This window comes from Mustela nigripes, chromosome 5 (genome assembly GCF_022355385.1).
Source record: "Mustela nigripes isolate SB6536 chromosome 5, MUSNIG.SB6536, whole genome shotgun sequence".
Taxonomy (NCBI): domain Eukaryota; kingdom Metazoa; phylum Chordata; class Mammalia; order Carnivora; family Mustelidae; genus Mustela; species Mustela nigripes.
The window spans coordinates 15,096,176-15,123,412 of NC_081561.1; the positions used below are offsets into that span (position 1 = coordinate 15,096,176).

The following is a 27,237-nucleotide window of genomic DNA, read 5'->3' on the forward strand; positions in this document are numbered from 1 at the left end:
GCTTACATTACCCTTTTATGTAATATGATAATACAGCAGTGATGGGGAACTTGAAGAAGTGCATTAACTTGCAAACGTTATGGCACAGACGAGATCTGGGGAGCACATGGAAAGGTGTCTAAAGAGAGTTAATGTGCCTCCCGAAGGGCCTAATCCCAGAAAGGAACCTGGACAATAAAAATAACCTAGTTCCCGAGACACTTGTAGCTCGGGCAGTCGCCTGGCTGGAGGCTCTCAAATTCCAGAAAGACAGCCAAACAACAACGCATCAGGTTAGGTCACAGCAAAAGAAAGATACAAACTGAGGCTATGGCTGTCACTCTCACAGCACTTTGTTATCTAAGAATTCACAGATTCTTCTGCTCTGGAAGAAGAGACAGTCTTTCCAAAGTAGGTCACTTAAAATAAACTAAGCGAGAGCAAAAACTCCGAGGGGCCCTTGACGTGTTAAACTTCAATACATGAACAGGCTGAGGCTACCCTCTAGTGGAAGTTCAAGAGAATTCAATACTTTCCACACATTTTACCAGTTTTATGACAACATGGACACTGGTTATGTCAGAAGAAGCCTGTCTGTAGAAGCTGGTTGACAACATTCCATTTTTTTTTTCCTCCTCATACATGATCTACCGTGTGTGGCTTTGCATCCTACCCAGTTTTACACGATAAGCTCAGTTGAGTAACATCCACCCGAACCCTTCTGTCAAAGAAGAGTGGTTTTGTACATTTGCAAAGGCTGGAGAGACTCCGCTAGAATGTCGGCATCTTCAGGTACCCAGTCCCGTGCAGTGCTGTAGTCCCCGCGCTGACCCGAGCCCACGGCACTCGGTACATGTCTCACTAGGTACTAAGCACTGAGCTGAGTACTCTCCGTACATGTCATCTCGTTCAACCCTCCAGCCACCCTCTGAAGCAGGAACTCTCATCCCCTTTCTGCAAGGAAACAAGCCTGGAGTGCTCAAGAAGCCTGCACGGGCTGCCATATGCGGCTGTGGTATTGGGACCCAAACCCAGATATGAGAGAAGTTCACGGCCCTTATTCTCCAGTTCCCAGCATATCGTCATCATTTTTTTTTTTAAACATCAAACTACCAGTAATTATCTATTACACAGGCTTATGTGAGATGAATGGCTCCCACTCCATTTGAAAAAAAAAAAAAAATGAAGGGATTATCCAGTCTTACATCACAATTCCTGGGGATCAGGTAAATTAAGCTGTAAGATAAGGCACAGTTAAAAGCATCATCAAGGTTCAGATTGCTCACATCACATAAGTCCTTTACTCTGTAATTAAAGGGCAGACGGTCTAGAGGTCAGAGCAAGACTGAAAAGGACATGTAGGGGCGCCTGAGTGGCTCAGTGGGTTAAGCCGCTGCCTTCGGCTCAGGTCATGATCTCAGGGTCCTGGGATCGAGTCCCGCATCGGGCTCTCTGCTCAGCGGGGAGCCTGCTTCCCTCTCTCTCTCTCCCTCTGCCTGCCTCTCCATCTACTTGTGATTTCTCTCTGTCAAATAAATAAATAAAATCTTAAAAAAATAAATAAATAAAATAAAATAAAATAATAATAAAAAAAAAAAAGGACATGTAGCCCAGAAGATGCCAGGACCCACTGGATACGGTATCAGATCTGACAGGGAAAGAGCACAAAGTTCAAAGAAGTTAAGGGAACTCTGGGACTATAGACAGGTCAGTTACTATTTCCTAGTTTTTAAATTTTTAAAAATAATTTGCTTGACTATTTAAGCCTTGTTCTATTATGTCAAAGTATTCAGGTGATAAGAGAGATTCTGAAGCTGCCAAAAAATAAAAGAATCCAGCAATATATGAGCAAACATGTAAAACACTGGGTACCAAAAATAAATAAATAAATAAATAAAATAAAACACTGGGTTCCAATATCTAGGAATGGTACATAATCCTTAAAATGAACTCATAGGGAGTCTGGGTGGCTCAGTGGGTTAAGCCTCTGCCTTCAGCTGAGGTCATGATCTCAGGGTCCTGGGATCGAGCCCCATATCGGGCTCTCTGCTCGGTGGGGAGCCTGCTTCCCCCCACCCCTCACTGCCTGCCTCTCTGCCTACTTGTGATCTCTGTCAAATAAACAAAATCTTAAAAAAAAAAAAAAAACTCATAAACTACATTAATGATATAGATATATGTTTATATAACCTACCCTACCAAACTTGCCTTTAAAATATTTTCCTATTGTAAAGAATATCAGCACCCGGTCCAAGATGTTTAAGTTGTTATCTAAAAGTCTCAATTTCAAAGTCAACAGACAGGAGGCCTTCAGACTTCCTGTTCTGTCTGTTCTACAGCTGGGTACGTCATTGGGACAGTACTGTATACAGCATAATGTAGACAGCAGTATACATTAATTACTAACTGTATGTATCAGACAAAGAACAGCAGCACAGTGAAAACCACAGACAGCATGTATTTCAAATGCTAATGGTAATTCAGACTGGCAACAGATATGAAAACCACCTAGATTTGAGCTATTTTTAAGCAAACAGAATAAACTCTTCAAAATGAGCATACCTCATTTTACAGTGCTTCGCAGATACTGTGTTATTTACAAATTCAAAGTTTGTGACCACCCTGCTTGGAGCAAGGTTACTGGTGCCATTTTTCCAACAGCATTTACTCACTGCATGTCTCTATGTTCCATTTTGGTAACTCTCATGATATTTCAAACTTTATTATTACTGTGGTGATCTGTGATCAGTAATCTTTGATGTTGCCACTGTCACTGATCTGAGATGCCATGAACCACACCTATAAAAGACAGCGAACTTAACTGATAAATATTGTGTGTGTTCTCTCTATCAAGGGGCCGCTCCCCCCCACCCCCTCCCTGGAACCTCCCTAGTCCCTGAGACTCAACAATACTGAAATGAGGCCAATTAATAACCATACAATGGCCTTTAAGTATTTAAGTGAAGGGAAAAGTCATATGTCTCTCACTTTAAATCAAAAGCTAGAAATGATTAAGCTCTGTGAGGAAGGCATTGATGAAAGCTGAGACAGGTTGAAAGCAGCAAGGCCTTTTGCACCAAGCAGTTAGCAAAGGTGTGAATGCAAAGAGAAAGTTCTTGAAAGAAATGAAAAGTACTACTCTAACAAACCCACGAATGATAAGAAAGCAAAACAGTCGTATTATCAACATGGAGAAAGTTTGAGCGGTCTGGACAGAAGATCAAACCAGCCACAACATTCCTTTAAGCCAAAGTCTACTCCGAAGCCAGGCCCTGACTCTATTCAGCTCCTTGGAGGCTGAGAGAGGTGAGGAGGCTGCCGAAGAAAAGTCTGAAGCCTGCAGAGGTTGGTTCAAGGAAGAAACCATCTCTGTAACACCAAGTGCAAGGAGAAGCAGCAGGTGCGGAGGGAGAAGCTGCAGCAAGTTCTCCAGAAGATTGAGCTGAGAACTAATGCAGGCACCAAGCACAGGTTTTCGATGCAGATGAAGCAGCCTTGTCGTGGAAGAAGATGCCCCCCAGGACTTCTGTAGCTGGAGAGGAGAAGCCAATGCCTGCCTTCAAAGCACAGGCTGACTGTCTTGTTAGGGGCCAATGCAGCTACAGACTTGACGTTGAAGCCAATGTTCATTCGCCATTCTGAAGACTATAGGTTCTTTAAGAACATTGTGCTCTATAAATGGAACAACAAAGCCTGATGACAGCACATTTGTTTGCAACATGGTTGACTATTTCAAGCCCACTGTTGAGAACTTCTGCTCAGGAAAAAAGATTCAAAATATGACAGCTCACTGACAACACACCAGGTCACCCAGGAGCTGGTGGAGATGGACATGATGTATGCTGTTCTCATGCCTGCTGACACAACATCTGTTCTGCAGCCTATGGATCAAGGAGTCATTTTGACTTCTAAGTCTTATTTCTTAAGAGAGACATTTTGTAAGGCTGAAGTTGCCATAGACAGTGATTCCTCTGGTTTATCTCAGCAAAGCAAATTGGAAATCTTCCAGAAAGAACTCACCATTCTAGATGCCAGTAAGACATTCATGATTCATGGGAAGAGGTCAAAATATCAACATGAACAGGAGTTTAGAAGAAGCTGATTCCCACCCACAAGGATGACTTGGAGGGGTTCAGGATGTCAGTGGTGGACGTCACCACAGAAGTGGTGGAAAGAGCTAGAGAACCAGCGTTAGACGTGGAGCCTGAAGATGGGACTGAGCTGCTGCCGTCTCGTGATCAAACCTCATGAGGAGAGGCTCGTTATGGATGAGGAAAGAAAGTGGTTTCTTGAGATGGAAGCTTCTCTGGGTGATGATGCCGTGAAGATTGTTGAACGACAGTGAGTGATTTAGAATATGACATAAATTTAGTTGATCGGGCAGCAGCAGGGTTGGAGAAGACTGGCCTCAATTCGGAAAGACGTTCTACTGTGGGTAAAATGCTACCAAACAGCATCACAAGCTACAGGGAAATCATGAAAGTCAGAGTCAATCGATGAAGCCAACTTCATCACTGTGTTATTTTAAGAACTTCCACAGCCACCCCACCTTCGGCAACCAGCACCCTGGCCGGTCAGCGGCCAGCAGCACGGACGCAAGACCCTCCACCAGCAGGAAGACGGCAACTCACTGGAAGCTGAGGTATTGGCATTGTTCAGCAATGACGTATTCTTTTTTAAATATTTATTTATTTTAGAGACAGAAAGAAAGTGTGTGAGACAGAAGATCTGTAAGCGCAGAGGGAGAGGGAGAAAAAAATCCCAATCCATACTGAGCAGACAGCCCGACACAGGGCTCAATCCCAGGACCCCGAGATCACAACCTGAGCCAAAACCCGGAGTCAGACACCCACCCAGGCACCCCAGCCACAAAGTACTTTTTAATTAAGGTACATAATTTTTTAGACATATACTAGTACACACTTAACAGACAATAATGTAAACATAACTTTTATATGAGCTGGAAAACCAAAAAAAATTCATCTGACTCCCTTGATCGCAATATCTGCTTTACTGCCCTGGTCTGAAACCAAGCCCCACAGTGTCTGAGGCACACCTGTATATTCTGTTTTAAGAAAGGCTTATATAAACTACATTTCCCAAGCAGAATTAACTAGGAGAATAATTAGAATTGGGGCAAAATGCCCTTAATCAGTAAAGTGGTATCAAACCAAGAACACCTATCCACAGTGTTGACTCCCAGCTAGTAAAGAAGAAGAGAGGTTTTCTGGCCTGTAAAGAAATACATAACCCATTTAAAGCCAATGATGCAGACAGATGCAGGAAGATAGGCCAAAATAAAGTGGCTAAAAAGAAAATCCCAAATGTCTTGGGAGGCTATTTCTCTATTGAGCCATCAAAGGCTTAAGACGGATCATTACTATACCCACAAGAGAGAAGTGCAGCAGAGGGCAACCACAGCTTTTTTACATTTCTCTTAAGACCCAGAATCTCTTTTTCATGCCCCGTCTTCAGAAACAACAAAACATGCGCTCCAGGTGATGCCTGTAACAGCCAGGGCTTTCAGAATACAGTTCATGGGGGTGCCCGGGGGCAGAGTCTGTTACGCGTCTTGATTCTTGGTTTTGGCTCTGGTGGTGATCTCAGGTCCCACACTGGGATCTGCCTTCAACTCAACTTCTCTCTCCCTCTTCCTCTACCCTTCCCACTCACGCTCTCTCTCTCAAATAAATAATAAAGCTTAAAAAAAAAAAAAAGAAGAAGAAGAAGAGCATCTAGTTGATGAGGCTGATAATTGCCAGCCTGTCTCATCCCCCACTAAGGACATCATCTCTGTGACTGGGATCCTGGAACCACGACTTATCAACTGTGGTTGTGCCACCTGAGCAACTCATGAGACTTGCTTTCCTTAGCTATAAAGTAGGATAGTAATAGCTACTTTTAAAGGGTTCATGTGAGGATTACAGATCATGTTTGTAGAGCACCTCGCAGTCTCTGACTTATGACAGGTGCTGTAAATGTTAGCTACTGTTCTCAGCTACACCATTCCCAATGCCATTCAGGCCCATTTTATCCACACACACACAAAAACAGTGTTACAACAAATTACTGGCTTTGTAAACCATTTTTGTTTTGCTTAAGAAGGGTAATATTGAAAACCAGAAAGAGATGACAGGATATCTGTACCTTCTTACCTATAAGACTGAATCAGGTTATTGGCCTGGGAAGTTTATTTCCTGCATAGATACTCCTACCTCTTAAACTTCACTAAGATCTTAAGCTCGGTCAGAAAAGTGAGCCACAGTATTATCCCATCATGTGGCGCTATCAAACAGAAAAGGGAATTTTTTGACTATAAACCCAAGAAATGAAGAATATCAGCAAAATTCATTCCAATGAAAACAAAACAGTATGAACCTCCTCAGGTATAAATTGAGCCAAACAGGCACCCTCATTTGCCTGGGTTTGTTTCATCGCTCAAGTGTTCAAGGAGAGGGGGAAAAAAAAAAACCACATTTCAAGACATAAAGCTCTAAGCAGACCTCATTTTTAAAGCAATAACTTCCAGAGTACATTCTACAACCAGAACAAAGTCACTATAACCCCTTTTATTTTATATATTTGTACTTTTTATTTTTTTTTTTAAGTAGGCTGCACACCAAACGCGGGGCCCAATGCGGGGTTCAAATTCATGACCCTGAGATCAAGACCTGAGCTGAGATCAAGCGTCAGAAACTTAACCACCCGAGCCACCCAGGCGCCCCGTATATTTATCCTTTTACACTGAGATATAATGTCACACACACACACACCCGAGTCACTCTAAGAATCAAAAAATTATAATTGTGCTTCCTGAGCTGAACAGAGGCAGAAAAGGTTAGTGATTTATTTTCGAAATAATTTCTGTACTTTCAAACTATTTACGGTCCAATCCTCTGTTAATCAGACATGAAATTATAGTTACAAGTTACAGTTACAAGTTATTGTTAGAAGTCACTCTTTTCCAAAAAATCATATTAACTAAGAAGTTAATGTATTCTTAGAGGGCTTTGAATGTCTTCCCATTTCTGTCCAAATTACTCCCCTTCCTCAAAGTGATGGACATGATACAAACATGAAACTCACTCAGACTGGCTGTCATGGATTCTAAATCCGCTACTAAGCCGGGAAGCTGCTGGAGCTGCTCCTGTAACTGGACCAGGCTCGCCCTCTTCTTCTCCCAGTGCGCTGAGAGCATAACCACCTCGCTGTCCACCAGCTGCAACACAGAGGAGCAAGGGCAAAGTCAAAGCAGATTTCAGGCACCAGGAAATGACAGCAGAATGAGGGTTACTCAATGTTATCTTTAAAACCCCTCCACTGAGTGTCCACAACAGGACACCCCCCCCCCCGAGAAAACTGGACTTGTTTTCTTTCTTAGAAAAGCACCAGCTTCACATTCAGTGCAGAAAACCTCAAATTACTGCTTGTCCCACTGCATCATAACCCGGAGAAGAGAAAGTCCAGAACTGACCTTAGAAATCACTAAGTATACCCTGTTTTTAAGGAAACTATGTATTTGAAAATCCAAATCTAGAAAAAATAAATAAAAAACCCAACACTAACAACCGAAAAGAAAACACGACAACCCAAACCACAATTATCGGATAATTATTTGCTTTACAAAAGGGCTTTTATGAACAGAAAAGTTACTGAATCCATTTAGAATATATACAATTGAATTTATATTTAAAAAGCAACACACTGCAAAAAGTAACGTAAAAAGTACTTGTATGTGAAGGAATTAAGGCAACTGACTGATTCCAGAAAAAATGAGGGAAAGCACTGTTAACAGAGAAGGAATTCAGACGTAAAGCTCCTGATAGCACGGCTGTGACATACCAGACAGGCCTGAAAGAATGCTAACCTCTTTTACTGAAGACTATACAGAAAATGGCAATCGGGAGTTTCTCCCAGACAATTCTGTTTTGGTCTTAACATAACGGGAGGGAAAGCGCTTAGAATAAGATTTAGAAGGAGCAGGGAGAGGTCATCTTTTGAAAACACCACCAATGATTAGCAAGAATTGTCAAAGATAACCACAATAGTACAGTAAATACAAAGACTGCAAAATTCCTTATATAACAGAAGGAAATGCATTTGAATTTTATCTGTAAGTCAGAGTTCACAATTCAGTTAAAAAAATAAAAATAAAAAGGCAATTTACTCATCCCGAGATTAAGATTTCTCAAGTGAGAACATGAATACAACACATTTTTTTAAAAGCCTTTTTTAAAAAAAGATTTGAGAGAGAGAGAGAGCACACGCGCACGTGCACCTGTGCACACACAAGCTTGGGAGGAAGGGCAGAGGGACAAGCAGACTCCCTGATGAACGCAGAGCCCCATGTTGGACTTGATCCCAGGACCCGGAGATCATGACCTGAGCTGAAATCAAGACTCAGATGTTTAACTTACCGAGTCACCCAGGCACCCCTGAACACAAATTCTTACTATATCCCACTAAGGTAACAAATTACTTTAGAGAAATAAAAGTATCAAAATCAAGTGCAAAGTTACTTGTACGTAGTGCTAGACTGCTTCAGTTTCTACATTTTAATATTCTAGAAATTCCAACATGGCAACAAAAGAACTAAGTTCCAACAGAGGGGTTAAAAGCTGGCTGGTTTCCTTACTGTGTCCCCTGGCTCACACACCTCCCCACTGCTTTCTGGCCCATCCTGGAGAGAAGACCACGTCATCTCTCCAGGACAAGCCTCCGCTGAGCTGGAGAGGTGACACCAAGCTCTACCCAGGTGGCACAACTCATTAATTTCATATACTTAAAAATGCATATTGCTAACCACTTTTATAAAGATGGCTAAGAGTAGTTTAAGAAATGCTGAGCGATGCTACTATATCTGGCTGTGCAGTGATAAGAAAACTAAGGCCTGACACGAGAATCTGTGTCCCTAAAATTCATCTATACAACTGACCGCTCCTTGTCTGCCAGGCACTGTTCAGGCTACGGAGATGTAACGGTGAACAAAACAGGGGCGCCTGGGTGGCTCAGTGGGTTAAGCCTCTACCTTCGGCTCAGGTCATGATCCCAGGGTCCTGGGATCGAGCCCCACATCGGGCTCTCTGCTCAGCGGGGAGCGTGCTTCCTCCTCTCTCTCTGCCTGCTTGTGATCTGTCAAATAAACAAATAAAATCTTTAAAAAAAAAAAAAAAAAATCCTGCCCCCTGGGGGCTTAAATCCTCGCAGCAGGTCTCCCAAATTAGTTCCACTTTTTAAACTCTAAAATAATAATAATAATAATAATTCCTGGATCACAGGGCTGATTTAAGGCTAAATATATTTTTCCTGGTACATGGTGTATTTTTTTTTTATAAAGTCTTGAAATCTTAACTACCCTGGTTAATTACGTTACTTTGAAAAATCGAAAACAATTTTTTTTATATTAACCACTTCTTACTGAAAGTGCAACATAAATATTAAAACAACTACAATCTAGTTCACGACTTCCACAAAATTGAAAATTATATTCTCAACACAGGATAGAAGCAGCATATACAGAAAAAAATATAAAAATATACTAAAACACCGTTTTTATTTAAAAGAATGAGATAAATTATGCAATAATACTAAAAACATTTCGAGCATTTTCTATGGGCCAAGTCCTATGCTAAGCAATTTACATATATTATCTCATTTAGACCACATAGCAACCTTATAAACTAAGCACTTCTAGCACCTCCATTTTACAGATGAAGGCCCTAAGGTGTAATGAAGCTATGTCTCTTTTCCAAGGGCCTCCGTGGACTGAGGTCAATCCTCCCATGGAATTTGACACTCAAGTCCAGGCCCTCACTCAGTATTCTAGAGATTGTGCTACAGGAGTGTAGGCAAGGGAGAAGTGAGAAGCTAGCAGAAGAAAACATTCTAAAAAACCATACTTCAACTCTACTTAATGATAAGAAATGATCTATCACCAGAAGGCCAGTTTTTCCACCTCTAAATAAACAATTCTTGAATAAAGCCAGATCAAACACCAGGAAATCAAACTCAAACAATTAAAGCAAACCCGCCGTGCTTCATTCCAAAATTCCTTCCCACGGACACTGGAGCAGGAGCATGAAGACAAGAGGAGAATACCAAACTCAACAGTTCAGTGTTTTGGAGTACACAATTTCATGTGATTTCTAAACAACTTCATATGGTAAGCAAGGTAGGTAGTGTTACGTCATTTTATAGATGGGGAAACCAACAACAGAGAAACCAAGTCAGGGGCCCAAGGTCAAATGGACTAGCGCAGAAAGTAGGATTTCCATCACCCAGTTCAGTGAACTTTCTGCCACAGCCAGAGAAGAGCCACACTGGACCAGACAGTGAAGCATGTCTCATTTAACCAGCTTACACTTCAAACTGTTCAACCATGAACCTTAGGAGTTCAACATGAAGGCAAGCAAATATTTCACAGCAATAGGAATCAGAAGCAAATAATGCACTGGAAGTCTAGCTTTTAAAAACTGCCCTCAACGTTATTATTCTTTATTTATAATATTGCTAGGAAAAAAAAGTCAAAGAACTTGTTAAAAAAAAAAAAAGTGTAGAAAATGCCTAAAGTTATTATTGACTACGAAAGTTTATTTTACAAGATACTGTCTGAATTTTAAGACTATGTAGTAAGAAATAGCCTTAAAGGAAATGAGTATAAAATAACTTGTCAAAAAAGAATGACTGATTCTTAAGTATATTTGCCCTGGCAGGTTGTTCGGCCTTTCACATGAGCACAATCTGACAAAATATAACTCATCATAGGTTTAACACTATGCGTATCAAAGATACACATTTAAAAAACTTACGTATGTCTCAACAATACATCAGAAGGCCTGTGGACTCTGAGAAACAAACTGAGGGTTTTGGAGGGGAGGGGGCCTGGAGTTTGGGGGAGCCTGGTGGTGGGTATTATGGAGGGCACTTACTGCATGGAGCACTGGGTGTGGTGCATAAACAATGAATTCTGGAACACTGAAAAGAAATTTTAAAAAGTTTTTAAAAATTAAAAAAAATACATCAGGTTTTAAAATAAGTTTTCTTTTTTTTAAAGATTCATTTGTGAGAATCTGGAAGAAATGGACGCATTCCTAATAACATATAAACTACCAAACCCGAAACAGAAAGAAATAGAAAACCTGAACAGACCCATAACCAGCAAAGAAAATGAAGCAGTAATCAAAAATCTCCCAATAAACAAGAGCCCAGGGCCAGATGGCTTTCCAGGGGAATTCTACCAAACATATGAAGGAGAATACCGTTTCAAAAAACAGAAATGGAAGGAAAACTTCCAAACTCATTTTATGAGGCAAGCATTACCTTGATCCCAAAATGAGATAAAGATCCCACCAAAAAGACAACTACAGACCAACATCCCTACTGAACATGGATGTCAAAATTCTCAACAATATTCTCACCAACATGCTACCCAATAGGATCCAACAGTGCATTAAAAAGATTATTCACCGCAACCAAGTGGGATTTATTCCTGGGCTGCAAGGCTGGTTCAACACCAGCAAATCAATGTGATACAATACATTAATAAAAGAAAGGACAAGAATCATATGATCCTCTCAACAGACAAAGAAAAAGCATTTGACAAAGTACAGCATCCTTTCTTGACTAAAACAGTATAGGGATAGAGGGAACATATCTCAATACCATAAAAGCTATATATGAAAAGCCCATAGCAAATATCATTTTCAATGGGGAAAAACAAAGCTTTTCCCTCTAAGGTCAGGAACATGACAGGGATGTCCACTATAACTAATGTTGTTCAACATAGTACTAGAAGTCTTAGCCTCAGCAATCAGACAACAAAAAGAAATGAAAGGCATCCAAACTGGCAAAGAAGACATCAAACTCTCACTCTTCGCAGATGATATGATACTCTATGTGGAAAATCCAAAAGACTTCACCCAAAATTTCCAGAGCTCATAGAGGAAAACAGCAAAGTGGCAGAATATAAAATCAATGCACAGAAATCAGTTGCATTTCTAAACACTAAGAAAGAAGAGAAATTAAGGAATCTATTCCATTCACAATTGCACCAAAAACCACATGACTAGGCATAAACCTAACCAAAGAGGCAAAGGATCTGTATTCAGAAAACTATAAAGTACTCATGAAAGAATTTGGGAAAGATACAAAGAAATGGAAAAATGTTCCGTGTTCATGGATTGGAAGAACAAATACTGTTAAAATGCCTATGCTACCTAGAGCAATCTATACATTCAGTGAAATCCCTTTCAAAATACCATCAACATTCTTCACAGGGCTGGAACAAATATCCTAAAATTTGTATGGAACCAGAAAAGATCCTGAACAGCCAAAGGAATGTTGAAAAAGAAAACCAAAGCTGGTGGCATCACAATTGCGGACTTCTAGCTCTATTACAAAGCTGTAACCATCAAGACCGTATGGTACTGGCACAAAAACAGACACACAGATCAATGGAACAGAATAGAGAGCTCAGAAATGGACCCTCAACTCTATGTTCAACAAAGCAGGAAAACATGTCCAATGGAAAAAAGACAGTCTCTTCAATAAATGGTGTTGGGAAAATTGGACAGCCACATACAGAAAAATGAAACTGGACCACTTTCTTATACTACACACGAAAATAGCCTCCAAATGGATGAAAGGCCTAAATGTGAGACAGGAATCCATCAAAACCCTAGAGATTTTCTGTGACTGTGACCTCGGCCTCAGTAATTTCTTGCTAGACACATTGCAAAAGGCAAGAAAAACAAAGGCAAAAATGAACTATTGGGACTTCATCAAGATGAAAAGCTTTTTGCACTGCGAAGGAAACAGTCAACAAAACTGAAAGACAACCTACAGAAGGGGAGCAGATACTTGGAAATGTCTTATCAGATAAAAGGCTAGTATCCAAAATCTTTAAGAAACTTACCAAATCCATTACCCAAAGAACAAATAATCCAATCAAGAAATGGGCAGTAGACATGAACAGACATTTCTCCAAAGAAGACATACAAATGGCCAATAGACACATGAAAAAATGTTCAACATCACTGAGCATCAGGGAAATACAAATCAAAACCACAATGAGATACCACCTCACACCAGTCAGAATGGCTAAAATTAACAAGTCAGTAAACGACAGAACCTGCTTACACTGTTGGTGGGAATGCAAGCTGGTGCAGCCACTCTAGAAAACAGCATGGAGGTTCCTCAAAAAGTTAAAAATAGAGCTATCTTACTACCCAGCAATTGCACTACTAGGTATTTACCCCAAAGATACAAATGTAGTGATCCAAAGGGACACCTGCACCCCAATGTTTATAGCAGCAATGTCCACAATAGCCAAACTATGGAAAGAGCTCAAATGTCCATCAACAGATGAATGGATAAACATGCGGTATATATACATATACAGTGGAATATTACTCGCCAGCAAAAAATGAACTCTTGCCATTTGTAACAATGTGGATGGAACTAGAGGGTGTTATGCTAAATGAAATAAGTCAGTCAGAGAAAGACAATTATCACATGATCTCACTCATATGTGGAATTTAAGAAACAAAATAGAGGAGCATGGGGAAGGGAAGAAAAAATAAAACAAGATGAAATCAGAGAGGGAGGCAAACCATAAGAGACTCTGTTTTGTTTTGTTTTAAACTATAAGAGACTCTTAATCATAGGGAACAAACTGAGGGTTGCTGGAGGGGCCGGGGGGAGGGGTGGAGGATGGGGTAACTGGGTGACGGGTATTAAGGAGGGCATGTAATGTAATGCACACTGGGTGTTATATATAAATGATGAATCACTGAATTCTACCTCAGAAACTAACAATACTTGAATTCAAACAAAAAATTTTCTTCGTAAAAGATTTATACACACACATGCAGGGGGTAGGGAGAGAGAGCATGAGCCAGCATGTGCAGGCTATGGGTAGGGGTAGAGGGACAGGGAAAGAGAGTCTTAACCAGATTCCACGCTGAGTGTAGAGCCCAACACAGGGCTTGATCTGAAGGGCAGCAACCCCAGGACCCTGAGATCACCACCTGAGCTGACCAAGAGTTGGATACTTAACCGGCTATGCCACCCAGGCACCCCAAAATTTTCATTTTTAAAGCTGAGTACTGTATTTCTGGAAAGCAACAGAGGCACTTTTGATCAGATGGGGGTCTCAAAACAAGTCTATGAATAAATTTAACATTACCAAATAGCCTAAATTCAACAACATACCTTACAGGAAATTCTTTCTCCTATATATATTTTTTAATTTTTTTCTCCTATATATTTAATATAAAAATACTTCTTACAATCAAAAGAATTATTTCTTAAGGCCCCCCTACAAGATACAGTCTTCACTGAGCACTGTGGGACTCCTCTATGCTGATTCACATAGATGCAGTCATTCGCTAATTTTCACCACTGTACGATATTTGATTTTATGAATGATACTGTAATTTAATCTGTAGATAGACCACGGGACTGTCTCAAGTTTCAAAAAACCTGCTCAAGCATTCTGGTACAAATCTCCTGGTGCACGCAGTCAAGTCTCACCAATGACTTACGGAGGCATCCGAGGTACTCAAAGTGGCTCAGTGGGCCTTGGGGTCATCAGACCACCCCAGCCTAGCTACCTCTGACTTCAAGTAGCCTCATCTGCTTACTGTGTAATAAAGACCATGGCAACATTATCAGAGGAAATATGTGCCACACCAGTACTATTAGGGGAAAGTGTGAGATGAAAATACTCTGCAGATGTCCCTCCAGGTGCAGAACTGCTGTTGGAGAGGTATCTTCCAATGTCAACTCCTACTTAACGCCAAGGTCTGTTTTTCATTTTGTTTTTTTAAATTTTTTAAAAAGTTTTATTTATTTGATGGAGAGAGAACACAAGTGGGGTCAGGGGGTGAGGCAAAGAAAGAGGGAGAAGCAGACTCCTCACGGAGCAGGGAGCCCAATGCAGGGCTGGATCCCAGGACCCCGGGATCATGCCCCGAGCTGAAGGCAGTCGCTCAGTGATTGAGCCCCCCAGGTGCTCCTGCCAATGTTTGTTTTCTAATACAATCCTAGCAATGGACTTATATTCTCCAGTTCTACTTGCTCATCATGATTCTTCCCAGGGAAGAAACCAAAACTGTCCTCTGCAAATAATGACCATCGCACAGAGACTCAAGGCTTCAATTTTTGATAGCTTAATGAGTATAAACCTGTGGTTTCAATATGTATTTCTTTGATTACTAATCACCTTGAAACACATCTTCATGTTTATTAGCCACTCATATTTCTTCTTCTGTAAAATGCCTGGTCCTATCTTTCGCTCACTTTTTTTTTTAAAGATTTTATTTATTTATTTGACAGACAGAGATCACAAGCAGGCAGAGAGGCAGGCAGAGAGAGAGAGAGGGAGGAGGAAGCAGGCTCCCCGCTGAGCAGAGAGCCTGATGCAGGGCTCAATCCCAGGACCGTGGGATCATGACCTGAGCTGAAGGCAGAGGCTTTAGCCCACTGAGCCACCCAGGCACCCCTCGTTCACTTCTATATTGGGTTACTGCCCTCTTTTTATTGGTTTGTATATGCTGATAATATTTTCTGAACACTTGTGTTCTGTGTTTTATGAATTGCTTAACTTTTTCATGGTGTTGTTTAATGAGTAGAAGCCCTGATAAAGATTATTAGTATTTTTCATTGGTGCTTTTTATGCCTTCCTTAAGGAATCTTTCTCTAGCTGGAGGTCTTAAAGGTCTTCCACTGTTTCCCAAAAGAAATAACTTCCCTTTCACATTCAACTCTGATAAAGCCAAAATGTGAATAAAGGTCTTCATCTATTCTTACTCAACATTATACTGGAGGTTCTAAACAGTGTAAAAAAAAAAAAAAACAACAAAAAAACAAAAAAAAAAACAAGAAGACATGGAAGTTACGCACATTAGGAGGGAAGAAACTAAACCTACCATTTACACAAAAGAATTCCCACACCCAAATACAAATTATTAGAAAAGAGGATTTCAGGGCTCCTGCGTGACTCAGTCGGTTAAACGGCTGCCTTTGGTTCAGGTCACGATCCTGGGATTCTGGGATTGAACCCCACATTGGGCTCCATGCTCAGCTCGGAACCTGCTTCTCCCTCTCCCTCTGCCCTTCCCCCCAGCTCATGCTCACTCTCTCTCTCCCTACCTCCCTCTCTCTCTCTAATAAATAAATAAAATCTTAAAAGAAAAGAGGATTCAGCAAGATGGCTGAAATGCGCTACAAATCAAATACTGCAGGTTTGGGCAGATTTCAGGACAATGAAATTCTCTTCTACAAAAACCTGCCAAATCATTTTATTCTAAAGAGGTGCTTAATTTTACTGAATTTCTACCTTTGATTGTATATTGTACAAGTGGTCCATTGTATTTTCTGCATCATGTATTTTTCTCCTCTAATATGTTAACATGGTCAAGTACATGTAAAAGATGTACTTGGGTCAGGGTACCTGGGTGGCTCGGTCAGTTAAGTATCTGACTCCTGATCTGGGCTCAGGTCATGATCTCAGGGTCATGAGACTGAGCCCTGAGTCAGGCTCTATGCTGGGCATGGAGCCTAAGATTCTCTCTGCCCCTCCCTGCTCCCTTACTTTCTCTCTCACTTAAAAAAAAGAAAAAAAAAAAAAGAAAAGAAAACACTCTAATGTCAACCTTTCAATCCTGGAATAAACCTGGTGTACAGTATTTTGCTTTTTATGCACTGCTGGCTTTGGTTTGCCAACACAACCACACACTGCCAAAGGTGTCCCCGGTAGAATGCCTTCTGTCTATCATCCAATACTCACAGGACATACACATAAACAGTACAAAGTTCTAGCTAATATTTACCTAGGAAGACTTTATATTTAAGCTTGATACACATTTTAAGACAATGTGCAAGAAGATTCTCAAATTATAAATCAAATACCATCGTTAGCATACCACAATCACAGGACAGTACGAGGAGCACATCCATGAAGGAGATGCAGGCCTTATGTGCTGCTACTGTTGAGGGATCTCATTACCACACATAAGCAACTGTTTACAAACAGGCATGTGAAAGGTTTGGTAATCAGAAAACTAGGTCTTGAGCACTACATCATGTGTAGACATTTTGCTGGTTTTACATATATTTAGGCAAGTTGGTTGAGGGTTTGGGCTTGACACAGAACACGCTGTAACTTCTACAATTTAGAATATGGGAAACAGGGTCCAAGCTAGAGTTTTTGCCTTGAACATCTGATTTTCAGAAACGGAAGTTAGGTGAAAGATAATGACTTTGTTTTTAATTTTTGTATCTATATTCATGAATGTGACTAGACTCAGTGTCACTTTCTCATACTTCCCTTATGGGTTTCATTATGAGCTGGGCACAGTTGGCTCTTTTTTCACTTGCTGCAAAAGTCTGTCTAACACTGAAAAGGAAGCTTCCCTGAAAGTTTGATAGGAATCTCCTAGTTCTGCAGACAGACCTGGTGCTTTCTCAGCAGAAAAAAATTTTTAATCACTACACGAACATAATTTGTTTAGTGACCACAATATTAATTAGGATTTGAATTGCTTCTAGAACTGGTTTGGGTAAAAATTTCTAGGATTTCTGCCATTTCATCTAACTTTTCGAATTTGTCAGAATTGTTCATAAACTCTTAATCTCACTCTGTGTGATAACTGGTTACATTCCCTTCAATTCTTAAAATTGTTTGTTTCTTGATCAGATATTGATCCTAAAATTGTTTGTTTTTTGAACAGAGATTTACCTACTGTATTAGTCTTCTCCAAGAACTTTCCACTTTGGGGGCACCTAGCTGGCTCAATCAGTAGAGCATGTGACTTTAAAAAAAAATTTATTTATTTGACAGAGAGAGAGGGAGAAGCAGGCTCCCTGCTGAGTAAGGAGCCTACACAGGGCTGGATCCCAGTACCGTGGATCATGACCTGAGCCAAAGGCAATTGCTTAACCAAACGAACCACCCAGGCGCCCTGAGCATGTGACTCCTGATCTTGGGGTGTGAGTTCAAGCCCCATGGTAGGTGTAGAGATTACTTAAAAATAAATAAATAAAACTTAAAAAGACTTTTTCACTTTGTTTAGCTTCCACTGTATTTTTATATACTATTTCATTTACTTATTTTATCTTTATCATCTTTCATTCCTTCTTTGAAGTTTATTCTTTTCTCTTTCCAAATTCTTAAGTCAGATAAGCTCATTCAATAATTCATATGTAAATTATAAATTTTTCAATACTTTCCCTTCTTTGAGCCATGCATAGTCATAATATTTTTTAAAAGATTTATTTATTTGAGAGAGAGAGAAAGCAAGAGAGGGGAGGTCAGAGGGAGAAGCTGACTCCCCGTGGAACTGGAAGCCTAATGTGGGACTCGATCCTGGGACTCCAGGATCATGACCTGAGCCAAAGGCAGTTGCTTAACCAACTGAGCCACCCAGGTGCCCCATAATATTTTTTATTTCCAAACACATGGAATCTTCAAACTTGTTTTCCTGAACTGACTTTCAGCTTCATCTGCGGTGATCTCAGAGAACAGTCTGTAGGACTTCCCTTATGCTTTATGCTTCAGCTGAGAACTGCTTTAGGTTTCAGCACTTGGTCAATTTTTACATGTTCCAGATATGCTTTAAGGAACCAATATTTTATATTTGCTGAGACAGTATTCTCATTTGCCTACCTAGTGAAGTTTGTTAATCACATTACTTAATTCTCCTATATCCATACTTGTTTTATCTGGTTTTTCCCCTCTCAATTAAGAGGAATGTATTAAAATCTTCCCATTGTGATTATGGATTTATCTGGGTTTTTTTTCCTTGTAATTCTATTTGTCTTTTGTTTACTGATCTTCTCTTACATTGTCTTTCCCTCATTCTTTCTAGAATGTTTATTAGATAAGTTGACCCATAAGAGACTCTAACTTTACAGATCAAAATTAGTCTAATACGGGTCATCTCATTTGGTTCAACCTCAAGATCTTCTAGAACTATTCTCTGTTAACTTGTTTTTCATATTTTCCACTTTATCTCAGAATCCCTTCTACATCACTCTAGTTAGTCTTTCTTCATTTGTATATAATTGCTGTTGAAGCACACCCTTGGGGTTTTTACTGACAGTGACTTATTAAAGTCATGTTTGATAAAATCTTATTCCTTATTCATTTTTTAATCCATCTTTTATCTCTATAAAAGCTTTAAAAGACTATGCATTTACCTATTTAATAGTCTGCACCCAATGGTGCAATATCTAACACCCTTTGCAGGTCTAAATTGTACTCTTTGGTTCTGGTGCCTCTCAAACATTTTTTTTCTTTTTAAACATTTCATTTATTTGACAGACAGAGATCACAAGTAGGCAGAGAGGCAGGCAGAGAGAGAGGGGGAAGCAGGCTCCCTGCTGACCAGGGGGCCTTTTTGTGGGGCCAGATCCCAAGATCCTGAGATCATGACCTGAGCCAAAGGCAGAGGTTTAACCCACTGAGCCACCCAGGCACCCCTCAAGCTTTTGAAAATACATTCCTCTGTGTGTTTGCTAATTTTTTTGTAGAGGGGCTATAGAAAATTAATCTGTAGAAATACGGAGGGACCTAGGTTTATAAAGTTTCATCCATATAGAATTTGTGTTTGCTAATTTTTTTGTGGAGGAATTGTAGAAAATTAATCCGTAGAAATATGGAGGGACCTAGATTTACAGAGTTTCATCCATGTAGAATTTGTGTTTGTCTCTGTTGGGTGTCAAAGAACACAGTCACGTTTGGTCCTTACATTCTTAACTCAGTGGTTCGTCAGTCGTACAGGAAGGATAAATTTGAGCCCCACACTGAAACGGGGCCAAGGCGACAGTAAGAAATCTAGAAAGGGAGCTGTATTTATTCCAAGCTGTTATGAAGACAGAGAGGTTTCCATGCTGCCTCTTTTTGTAAACAGGGAGCTTTTCTTTCCTACCTTCACCATTCACCAAGAGGGATGCAGCCACTTCAAAAATTCAAGAGCTTTGTGCAGGAGTCTCCGATCCAGTTCCCTACAAAATCTCCTTTCTCCAAAGAGCTTGAAAGCTTTTATCTTAGTATTTTACCCCAGGTTCCACAAGTTTTTTTCTTTAACCACTCTGATTTCAGTTCCCTGTTCTTTTTTTGTTTTCTTCTTCTTCTTCTTTTTGTTTGTGGGGGGGTGGGGGGTGGGCTTTTTTTTTTTTTTTGGCCCTTTAGGATTTCCCTTCATTTTTGTGAGCCTAGTGTGTTAAATAATTTTTTAAAAATCTATCCAGCACTGAAGTGTTTTATAGCTACAGGGTTTTTCAAAGTACCTGGTTTACCTTACTACCAGAAACCTATATTCTCTCTTTTCAGTAATTTCTAAGAGAAACACTAATGTCTAATTTTTATCACATGTATTACTCTACTCTATGTAAGTGTTACAGCTTCACTAATTTAGGTAAGTGATAAAGAAAGTCAGGTTAAATTAATTAAAAGTGAGAATCACAGTAGTGTTTTTAGAAAGAAGTTAGTTTGATTGACATCAAAAGCACAGAGTATTTGATCTTGGCTAATAAAGCTTTCAGTACATGTACCAAATACTTTTAATTACAAGTCCCTTTTACTCATTATACACTGTACACATACTGCTAGAAGATAAGTGAATTGAGGATGACCCCTGAAACGTTTACATTTATTTAAGCAAATTAATGATTTTAGGCATCAGACTCAAATTCAGAGCTCTGTACCTAGATGAGCCAAATATTTACTTGTAACTTGAAAATAAAATAATCTCTCTAAGCCTAACTAATCTTAGGCTTAGTTTGGAGAAATTACAAAAATGTAATTGAGGGAGTTCCATAATCAACTAGCAAATATGATTGCAGATATCCTGTAAAATATTTTTATGTAATCCCAAATGTAATTCCTTAGAAACTAGCCTTTAGCACTGCAGACAGATACTGTTCCCACAAGTATAAGAGTAGCCGGTTCCTTACCTCTCCAGCGCTTGCACATTCCTTGGCTCTCCTGTGAAGTGCAGCCCATGTATCTTCATACCTCAAAAAAGCAAAAAGTAATTCAAAATGCAAATCACATATGAAAAAAAAGAAAACATCTAAAGATGAACCTGGAACATCCTATGGTATCCTAGGAAAAATAACAACTCAAAAATAATGGGGACACGTCACAAGGACATAGAAGAATCTTGAAGGGGCTTCCAATGGCCAAACCTGGGACAATTTGAGCGACAAAATAAATAATGGTAGTGACGGGTTATAACTCAAGGACTAACACAAACATCCACGAGTTCACAGCAATTTTAAATGAACGGGGGAGAGGGGGAGAAATTCTCCTGTAGACTTCCAATTAACAACTGCAGAAAAAATAATAATAAAGTATCACCGCTTGGTAAACATGACAATAATTGTTTCAGGCAAGAATTCTAATGGATCCTAAAATCAATGAGAAATTATGAAGAGAAACATGTTTACTACACAGTCTCAAAATATCTCCTTACAGGATACCCATAATTAAAAAGGGGGAAATAGTACAACAATGTAGAAACCAGGCAGACACTCCCCTAACCACACGATCCACGGTAATGAAACATAGAAACATCATGTGTCTGTTAATGTGATGCCCTGAGAAGCACACACCACTGCCCTTGTGGTAGTGTTGCCAAAACATCACTGACTTTAATCATCAGGTAGGGGAGCATATAAACCCAAATTGAGGGGTAATTTGCAAAATATCAAAAAGTACTCTTCAAAAGTGTCCAGGTTAGGAAAAACAAAGACTTGGGAACTGTTCTGGATTAATGGAGATGGAGGAGATACAGTGACTAAATACACGTATGATTCTAGATTGGATCCTGGTCCCAAAATAAGGACACTAGTGGGATAGCTGATGAAATCTGAACGAGGTCTGCAGGCCAGGGAGCAGTGTTATCTTCCTGGGTTCCACAACTGTACTCATACAAAATCTTCAAAATACGCAAAGCAGTAATTGACAGAATGGAAGGGAGAAATAAGCTGTTCGCCAGGAACAGAGACTTCCATACCCCACTCTTAGTAATGGTTAAAGTGACCAGACAAAAGATAAACAAGAGAGGACCTGAGCACCACAATAAACCAATAGAACAATATATAAAGAACACTGTGCTGGACAACCGCAGAATACACATTCTTCTCAAGAATCTTTCCAGGACAGATTATCTGCTAGGCCACAAATTAACTCTCAGGAGGTTTTTGTAAAGGGGGTAAATGAGAAATCTCTGAAACTTTGGCTCAGTTTTGCTAACCTAAGACTGCTCTAAAAAAGTCTATATATTTTTTTGAATAAAAAGAGAGAGAATCATACGAAGTATCTTTTTTTGACCACAATGGGATGAAGTTTGAAATCAATGAAAGGAAAACTGGAAGATTTGCAAATTTGTGGAAATTAAACAAATTCTTTTAAATATTCAAAGAAAAAAATCATAAGGGGAATCAAACAATACTAAGATATGAATGAAAATAAAACCACAACATACCAAAACTTAAGGAACTCAGGAAAAACAAGGCTTTGAGTGAAATTTGTAACTCTAAATGCCTTACATTTAAGCAGAAGAAAGATCTCACATCAACAGCATAACTTCACAGTTTAAAGTAGAAGAACAAACTGAACCCAAAGCTAGCAAAAGGAAGAAAAAATAAACACCATGGCAGATAAATAAAATAGAGAATAAAAATAATGGGAAAATCAATGAAACCAAAAATTGGTCCTTCAGAAAGACCAACAAAATTAAATCTTTAAGTGGACTAAGGAACAAAAAGAGAAGACTCAAAATTAGAAAAAAAAAAAAAAAAAAGTGGGGCCATTACCAATTTTACAGAAGAAAAAGGATTTTAAGAGCACTATGAGTAATTGTACACCAAAAAAATCAGATAATCTAGATGACACAGACAAATCCTAGGGCACCTGGGTGGCTCAGTTGGTTGGGGTCTGCCTTCAGCTCAGGTCCTGATCTCAGGCTCCTGGGGTCGTGTGTGCTCCTCTCCCTCCGTCTCCCTGTCCCTCCCCCCAACTCGTGCTCATGTGCATGCTCCCTCAAGTGAATAAATAAAATTTTCAAAAAAGTTAAAATAATAAACAAATTCCTAGAAAAACAAAACCTACCAAGACTGAATTCCAAAGAAATAGAAAAGCGGGTAACTAGTAAGGAGTTTGCATCGGTCACTGAAAATCTCACTCCTAAATAATCAATGAATCAAAAAAGAAATTAAACAGGAAATAAAAATGTATCCTGAAACAAATGAAAATAGAACATACCAAAACTTATGGAATACAGTTTTAAAAGGGAAGTTCACAACAAATGCCGACATTAAGAAGATCCCAAACAAACAACTTAACTCTACACTTTAAGAAACTAGAAAAAATTAAAACAAACAAAAACTGAGGCTAAAGTTAGAAGAAGGAAGAAAATAATCAAGATTGGAGAAGAAATAAATGAAACAGAATAGGAAAACAAAAGAAAAGATTAACTAAACTAAGAGCTGATTCTTTGAAAAGACAAATGCAACTGACAAAATTTCAGCTAGACTAACCGCAGGAAAAAAGACAGAGGACCCAAATCAAAATTATAAATGGAAAAGGAGACATTATAACTGACATCACAGAAATATAAAGAATTACAAGAGGCTACTATGAACTACTATACACTAACAAACTGGATAATCCAGAGGAAATGGAAAAAATCTTAGAAACATACAGACTACCAAAATGGAATCAGGAAGAAACAAAAAGTTTCAATAGTAATTATGAGTAAGGAGATTGAATCAGTAATCAAAAATCTCCCAATGAAGGAAAGCCCAGGATGAGATGCCTTCACTGATGAATTTTACTAAACATTTCAAAAAGAGTCAATGCCAATCCTTCTCAAACTCTTCCAAAAAATGAAGAGGAAGGAATATTCCCAAACTCATTTTAGGAAGCTAGCAGACTCTGCAACCAAAGCCAGTAAAGGACAGTATCAGAAAAGAAAACTATACACCAATATCTCTGATGAACACACATGCAAAAACTCTCAATACAATACTAGCAAGTTGAATTCAGCAGCACATTAAAATAATCATTCACAACGATCTGTTTTGATCTGGGATGTGATGGAGGGAGTGCAGCACGCACATCCCAGGAGCCTGAGATCATGACCTGATCTGGGATGAAAGGATGGTCCAACATCTGCAAATCAATGTGATATACCACATTTATAGAAAGACCAAAAAAAAAAAAAAAAAATCCTATGCCTATGATCATCTCAATAGATGCAGAAAAGGCATCTAACAAAATTCAACATCTGCTCATGATAAAAAATCTTAACAAATTAGGTATAAAAGGAGGATAACTCAACATAATAAAAGCCGTAATATAAGCTCACAGCTAACATCATACTCAACAGTGAAAGGTTCAAAGATTTTCTGGTCCCCAATCTCACCACTCCTATTCAACAGAGTACTAAGAACTCCTTGCCAGAGCAATCAGACAAGAAAATGAAATAAAAGGCATCAGAAATGGAAAGGAAGAAGTAGAACTGTCTCTATTTGCAGATGACATAATTTTAAATGTAGAAAATCCTAAAGACTCCACCAAAAAACCTGTTAGATCTAATCAACAAATGCAATAAAAGTTGCAAGATACAAAATTAATACACAAAACTGGTAAGATTTCTATAAACAATGAATTATCTGAAAAATAAAACAATCCCGTTTACAATAGCATCAAAAACAATAAAATACTGGGGAATCACCTTAACCCAGAAGGGAAAGATCTCTACTCTGAAAGCTGTTAAGACAATGATTTAAGAAATTAAAGATGGAAAATAAGTGGAAAGGCACCCCACATTCATGGACTGGAAGAACTGTTAAAATATCAGTACTACCAAAAGCCATCCATAGATTCAATGCAATCCCTATCAAGATTCTAGGGGATTTTTTTTTTCTAACAGGAAGTGCAAAAAGCCATCCTAAAATTTATATGGAACCACAAAGACCTCACCTAGCTGAAGCAATCCTAGTAAACAATAATAAAGAATGAGGCATCACATTTCCAGATTTCAAGTTACACTATTGAGCTACAGTAATCAAAACAGTATGCAACTGACATAAAAACAAACAGATCAATGGAACAGAATAAAAGTCCAGAAATAACCCCAAGCATATGTGGTCAACTAATACTCAATGGAAAAGACAGTCTCTTCAGTAAATGGTCCTGGGATAATGGGATATTCACATGTAAAATAATGGCACTCTACCCCTATCTTATACCTCACTCCAAAATTAAGTCAAAATGGATTAAAGGCTTAAATGTAAGACCTGAAACCATGAAATTCCTACAAGAAAACATCCATAAAAAGTTCCATGACCTGAGTCTTGGCAATGATTTTTTAGATACGACATGTAAAGAACAAGCAACAAAAAGAAGTGGGACTCTATCAAATTAAAAAGCTTCTGCAGAGCAAAAGAAATAACAAAGTGAAAAGAGCCTAAAGAATGGGAAAAAATATTTGCAAACCATATATCTGCTAAAAAGTTAATATCCAAAATATATAAGGAACATATACAATACCAAAAAACCCCCCCAATAAATCCAATTTTGAAAGATGTACACATTTCCCCAAAGACAGATAAATGGCCAAAAGGTATATGAAAAGATGTTCAATATCCTAATTATCATGGAAATGCAAATCAAAACCACAATGAACTATAGCACCTCCCACCTGTTAGCATGGCCATCATCAGAAAGATGTAACAAATGCTGGGGAGGATGTAGAGAAAAAAGAACCCTCACCGCACTTTGGTGGGACTTTAAACAAGTATAGCCACTATGGAAAACGGGGGGCCCTAAAAAATTAAAAACAGAATTACCATATGATCCAGCAATCCCACTTCTAGATATTTATCCAAGGGGAAAAAAACGCTAACTCAAAAAGGTTATCTGCACCCCAACGTTCACAGCAGCATTATTTATAATAGTAAAGACACAGAAACAATGGAAGCATCCACTGATGGATGATTGGTGTATACATATACAATATATACAACAGAATATTATTCAACCACAAAAAATGAGGAATTCTTGCCGTCCGTGACAATGTGGATGGACTCTGAGGGTATTATGCTAAGTGAAATACATCAGAAAGAGAAAGCTAACTATGGTGTGATCTCACTTATATGTGGAATTTAAAAAAAACCTCAGACTCTGAAAAAGAGATCAGATTTGTGGTTACCAGAGGCAGAGGGTGGAGGGAGAGGGTACTAGAGGAAGGTGGTCAAATGGTATTATGCGCCCAGCTGGAAGGTAAGTACTAGGAGTGGAAGTATAACAGGATGACTTCAGTATACTGCTGTGTGACATGTATGGGAGCTGTGAAGAATTCTCATCACAGGAAAAAATTTCTATTTTTGCTCTTTTTGTTTCATCTCTACGAGATAATAAAGGCTAACTTAACTCACTGTGATCATTTCACAATACACGTAAATCAAACAACTATTACTGTACACCTTTAACTTACATAGTGACATATCTCAATTACATCTTAATAAAACTGGAAAAAAAATTTAAGCACCTCCCCAAAAAAGCAAAGCCTGGGTCCTGATGGCTTCACCAATGAATTCTGCCAAACATTAAAAAAACAACTATCTCAAACTCTTCCAAAAAACTGGAGGAGGGAACACTCCCTAATGCATTCTAGGCCAGCACTGCCCTGATACCTAAGCCAAAGACACAGATGCTATAAGAAAACTACAGACCAATAAATTTCCTTTATGAAAATGGATGTGGAAGTCCTCAATAAAATACAGCAAACTGAATTCAGCAGCATATTCAAAGGATATAGATAACAACCTATCTGGATTTTTCCCTAGAATTTGAGAATGACTTCACATATGAAAACCAATCAATGTTATACACCACATTAACAAAATGAAAGGGAAAAAATATATAATTTCAGTTGATGCTGAAAAAGCATTTGACAAAACTCAACACACTTTCATGAACTCAGATAAAAATTCAAGAAACAGGGGCGCCTGGGTGGCTCAGTTGGTTAAGCGACTGGCTTTAGCTCAGGTCATGATCCTGGAGTCCTGGGATCGAGTCCCACATTGGGCTCCCTGCTTGGCGAGGAGTCAGCTTCACCCTCTGACCCTTCCCCTTCTCATGCTCTCTCTCTCGTTCTCTCTCTCTCTCTCAAATAAAATCTTTTTAAAATTTTTAAAAAACAAGGAATAAAAGGGAACTATGTAAAAATAAAAATCACATAT

The 27,237-nt window shown here is 39.1% G+C and overlaps 1 protein-coding gene across 3 annotated transcripts in view; it reads right to left on the reverse strand.

The window, feature by feature from the left end:
- The window catches only part of DTNBP1 (dystrobrevin binding protein 1), a 202,832-nt gene that overhangs the window by 82,330 nt on the left and 93,265 nt on the right, over positions 1 to 27,237 (reverse strand). For all 3 annotated transcript variants that reach the window (XM_059399492.1, XM_059399490.1, XM_059399491.1), the window contains exons 4-5: positions 20,938 to 20,998; positions 7,066 to 7,198 (exon numbers count right to left, since the gene is read on the reverse strand). In XM_059399492.1, the coding sequence (XP_059255475.1) occupies positions 7,066 to 7,177 (112 nt within the window). In that variant the 5' untranslated portion in view covers positions 7,178 to 7,198; positions 20,938 to 20,998. The remainder of the gene's footprint in view (positions 1 to 7,065; positions 7,199 to 20,937; positions 20,999 to 27,237) is intronic.